We start from the raw sequence: 4,965 nt of genomic DNA on the forward strand, positions 1-4,965 counted from the left end.
TATGTGTATTGTCAATATCAGTATTACTTATAAAGATCATGATCACGGTGAGTAAACTTGTATATTTTAAATATATCATTCCTGTTGCATGTAAATATAATATGCTATTTTATGCTTTCAGAATAATGGATGTTAGATGTGTCACAAGATTTTATTGATGACAAGTGAATATGGTTATGGATATATTCCACTCGTGACGTGGTTAAAACCTTTTCTAAAGTACTTGCAATATCTGTATCTTCGTTCTCTATCCAAAGGGTATAATTTGCCATCAAGATTTTTCAAAGCTGAACTGAAGTCCGAATTACAATTGATATTTGGTAGAGTTTAAGATCATTAAAAAATTAATGCAACAAAGATTTTTTTAACATAATATCAGCAGAAATGAGTTAATACTCGACCTGAGATGAGCCTAGCTCGATGTCTTATTGGACATGGAACCATACTTGTCATAAAATCTTGTGGCACATTTAACATCCATTATTCTGAAAACATAAAATAGCATATTATATTTATATATAAAAGAATTACATGTATAAATAAAAATATAGCAATGGTATCACGAATGATATATTTAAAATATATCATGATCTTTACAAGTATACTAATATTGATAATTAGACTATTGTTTCCATCGACTTCTTTGAACACTTGGGACATATAGTAGCATACATAAGTATAAAGTTCTACGAGCATTATATACTTCATGTAGAATCTGTTTAAATGAGATAGCCCCTTTATTTTATCTATTTTCATTGACACCAGTATACAATACAATTGAAATTACACAAAATATTCTTTCCACTGACCGCTCTCACTCTTTTTTTTTCTCTTCTTTTTACCTTTCTCAAAGGTCTTCCATCGATGATCTCACGAGTACCTCAATCAATCTCCATAGAGAAAAACCTCGGAGAGGTTTCTCTCTGGTCTCCAACTAATCTCACATTGCGTATCTCATTGACAGTGTGCAACATAATATAAAAATTATGTAACAAAGTACAACATAAACTTGTTAAAGTCATCGACGACTCTGATGGAGGTGAAAGCCTTGGAAGTTACTGCCGTTACAGTGTCCTGTCTCATACGCTTATGATCTGCCAGATGATACCGAGGAGGAAAGAGCAAGATTAGTAAGCTTCAAGTGTACTCTGTTTAAACTGTATTCTGACCCACGTAAAGGGTTTCTACTGCGTCACTATTGCAGATGATCGAATCGGAATGGAATTTCATTAACTTACTAGGAAAATAATTTAACTTTAATGTTAATTTTAAATTAATATGTAAAGTTACTTTCTATTTCCTACCAGAATGCATTACGAATATCTCTCTTGTGATGACAGACATTGTGTGCTTCTCCAGCAAGACAGTGTAACACAGTGTCCATTAGTGTGAGAAAGAACATGTCAGGTGTTCGCTCACACTAATGGACACTGTGTTACACGGTCTTGCTGGAAAGCACACAATGTCTGTCTCACAATGAGAAAATATTGTAATGCATTCTGGTAGAGGAGGAAATAGAAATTAACTTTACATATTAATTTTTAAATTAATCACGACCCGAATGCATTACAAATATTTCTCATTGTGATGACAGAATTGGGTGGTTGGGAACGCTATTAGCGATATCAGCATCAGTTTATCCTTGTTCTACTTTTAATGAGTAATGAAGATGGACATGAGCAGTAGCGTAATAGCGTCTTCCCGAACGCACCCATTGTGTGCTTTCCAGCAAGACACAGTGTAACACAGTGTCCATTAGTGTGAGCGAGACACACTGACATGTTCTTTCTCACACTAATGGACACTGTGTTACACTGTCTTGCTGGAAAGCACACAATGTCTGTCATCACAATGAGAGATATTCGTAATGCATTCTGGTAGTGAAATAGAAATTAACTTTACATATTAATTTAAAATTAACATTAAAGTTAAATTATTTTCCTATTAAGTTAATGAAATTCCATTCCGATTCGATCATCTGCAATAGTGACGCAGTAGAAACCCATTTACGTGGGTCGGAGAATACATTTTAAACAGAGTACACCTGAAGCTTACTAATCTTGGCTCTTTCCTCCTCGGTATCATCTCGGCAGATCATAAGCGTATGAGACAGACACATGTAACGGCAGTAACTTCCAAGGCTTTCACCTCCATCAGAGTCGTCGATGACTTTAACAAGTTTATGTTGTACTTTGTTATACATAATTTTTATATTAGAAGTTTCGTTCCATGTGTAATACTACTCTCGTGTGATTCAATAAATAAAAAATAAATAAATTTTTTTAAAATATTTATTATGTATATTACATATTATATATATTTATAACATATTAATGTATTTTTTATATTTTTATTATATACATCCATGGCATTGCTCTGAAACAATAATAAAAAATTTTGTTATTTTGTACATGTATTAAAATTATACTGTAATGTGATAGTAGCTGCGGATCAAGGAATTCCTTGATCGTTTGTAACTATTGTCACATAACAGTATTTTTATATTCCACATCTATCAAGAGACATGGTAGTGGCTCGTGCCAAGTGAAAGCGCAGCGTGAGCCCGACTGTGCTCTTTATCTTACTTACCTCTTACTTATAAGTTATGTAATATTTTGCCCTCCGCGGCCCCTTCCTCTTATGTGCTGCCCTCCGCGGCCCCTTCTTCGCCCGCGCCCTGCTCGTTGCCATCGAGGAGCTGTAATAAGGAAAAATAAATTAACTATAATAAACAAAATATAAAAATATCTGATCCGTGATACAGACTATTTTTTTGTGGCTGACCGTGCTGCATTGTTGCACCGAAAAAAAACTGATGTGTATCACAGACCAGACCTTGATATTAATATATTTTATAGAAAACCTGGAGTATTTTTTACTTACGTCTTGTCCGCTCCTGTGGCGGGTGTGTTGGTGGTGGTGGTGGTGGTGGGGTCATCAATAGTCCGTGGGGTACTCCCCATGGGTATGGCCACGTTGGTGTGGCCCCCCACCACATCACTGATGAGATCGACGACGTCGGCGGCGGCGGGACCGACGTCGGCGGCGGCGGGGACTGACGTTGTCGGCGGCAACGGGATCGATGTCGGCGGCGGCGGGATCGACGTCGTCGGCGGCGGCGGGATCGACGTCGTCGGCGGCGGCGGGATCGACGTCGTCGGCGGCGGCGGGATCGACGTCGTCGGCGGCGGCGGGATCGACGTTGTCGTCGGCGGCAATGGAATCGCCGCCGGTAGCGCATTTTCTTGCAGCTCCTCAAATTGAGAAGCTGCAGGTGCGACTTGTTGCACGTGCAGCTTCTCAATTTGAGAAGCTGCATTGGCTATTAATTCATCTCCTTCGCTGTCGATTTCCATATTGCTGAAATTAAACGTATTATTTTTATTATATTTAATGATTAATATTTTTACGAGATACGTTATATTTTTTATACTTACATAATATCCTTGTTTGCCGCCATTTTCGACATGGGTCGATGTGACGTGGATGGAGACACACTGGAATATATGAGTGCGTTCGGGGAGACGCTATTACTATCAGCATAAGTCTGTTCTTGTTCTGCTTTTAATGAGCAATGAAGATAGACTGATGTTGGTAGCGCTAATAGCGGCTCCCCGAACGTACCATATGCAGGTACATGGCAGTGATGTTTACGAACTCAGCTTTAGAAATTTTATGGCCGTTTGAATGGTGTCTTCATTTTTGTTTATGGTTGTGGTTTTATTGATACAGATTGTCAATATAATTAATTTGATTATTGTTAAATCAAAGGCGAGAAGAAAGTATTGAAGGTAATATTTTAGTAAGTATCAAGAAGAAAATGTGTAATTATTTTCAAAGTAGACTCAGAATTTTCCAAAATTAAATATAAAAGTAAACGGGCATTAAAGTGAAACATGGTTATGTTTTGATTTATACTGATTTTAATCTGATATTTTGCTACTGATTGAAATAATCAAACTTTTGGTTGGTTTTTAACGTCTGGGGATCGATTCTGTATTTCTGAAAAGTAAAAATGTGATCGTTAATCCTAAAAAAGTATACACCAATCAGTGGATTAATTTCTTTTAGAAATACAGAACATCTTGTATTGAAAAGCTTACTTGTTAATTTGAAAAGCTAACTTTTTTTGAAAATATAAGTAAATTTATGGCCCATTCATAGTCGATTCTTATATTTAAGATCATCTTAAGTACAGCCTTAAGATGCCATCGACCAAGTCGTATTAACATCTTAAGACATTGCTCGAGACAATCTTTAAATAAGATTCGACTATGAATATCGATCTATGGTATTCATAGTCGAATCTTATTTAAAGATCGTCTCGAGCAATGTCTTAAGATGTTAATACGGCTCTGTGATTGACGGATGGCATTTTAAGACAGTACTTAAGATGAATTAAATATAAGATCCGATTGTGAATACCGGCCTATATCTTTACGTATATAAGTATACGTTCTCGATGCTGTGTTGCTTTATCTAATTTTTACATTATGTTATATTTAATAAAATAAACTGAAAAAATATTAATATTTTATTTCTAAACAGAGCGTTTCTATTGACTTATTACTTAAATCCTGGAAACGACTTTAAGGCTGGTATTCACAGTCGAATCTTATATTTAAGATTATCTTAAGTATTGTCTTAAGATGCCAACAACCAATCACAGAGCCATATTAGCATCTTAAGACATTGCTGGAGACGATCTTTAAATAAGATTCGACTATGAATACCAGCCTAAATACGGAAAAATGTTTCAGATGAAAGTTGTAAGTAGGATATTATGAGAAAAATATGTATGAATTTGACTTTAATGTTGTCAAGGTCAAGAGGACATCATGTTGATATATCAATATTAAGGTGACCTTCTGATCTTGTCAACGTTATTCAAGTCCACATGTTCATCATGTTTTAAAGCTGTTTCCAAGCTTTAGGGAGTGGATCAGACTTTTGAAATATGTTATG

The 4,965-nt window shown here is 35.9% G+C and overlaps 1 protein-coding gene across 1 annotated transcript; it reads right to left on the reverse strand.

Annotated features, from left to right (window-relative positions):
• Positions 1 to 2,603: 2,603 nt before the first annotated feature.
• On the reverse strand, positions 2,604 to 3,015 carry LOC118648451 (zinc finger protein 579-like). Its single transcript, XM_036294768.1, has 2 exons — positions 2,884 to 3,015; positions 2,604 to 2,698 (listed from the first exon to the last, which is right to left on the reverse strand). The coding sequence occupies exons 1-2, from the start codon at positions 2,996 to 2,998 to the stop codon at positions 2,604 to 2,606; spliced, it is 210 nt and encodes a 69-aa protein (XP_036150661.1). The 5' UTR covers positions 2,999 to 3,015.
• Between the last annotated feature and the right edge of the window lie 1,950 nt (positions 3,016 to 4,965).

Source organism: Monomorium pharaonis, unplaced genomic scaffold, assembly GCF_013373865.1.
Source record: "Monomorium pharaonis isolate MP-MQ-018 unplaced genomic scaffold, ASM1337386v2 scaffold_442, whole genome shotgun sequence".
NCBI lineage: Eukaryota > Metazoa > Arthropoda > Insecta > Hymenoptera > Formicidae > Monomorium > Monomorium pharaonis.

Coding starts and splice junctions, on each gene's coding strand:
- LOC118648451 (XM_036294768.1), bottom strand. CDS start 2,998: ATGTGGTGGGGGGCCACACCAACGTGGCCATACCCATGGGGAGTACCC. Junction 2,699..2,883: donor GCCACAGGAGCGGACAAGAC/GTAAGTAAAAAA, acceptor TCCTTATTACAG/CTCCTCGATGGCAACGAGCA.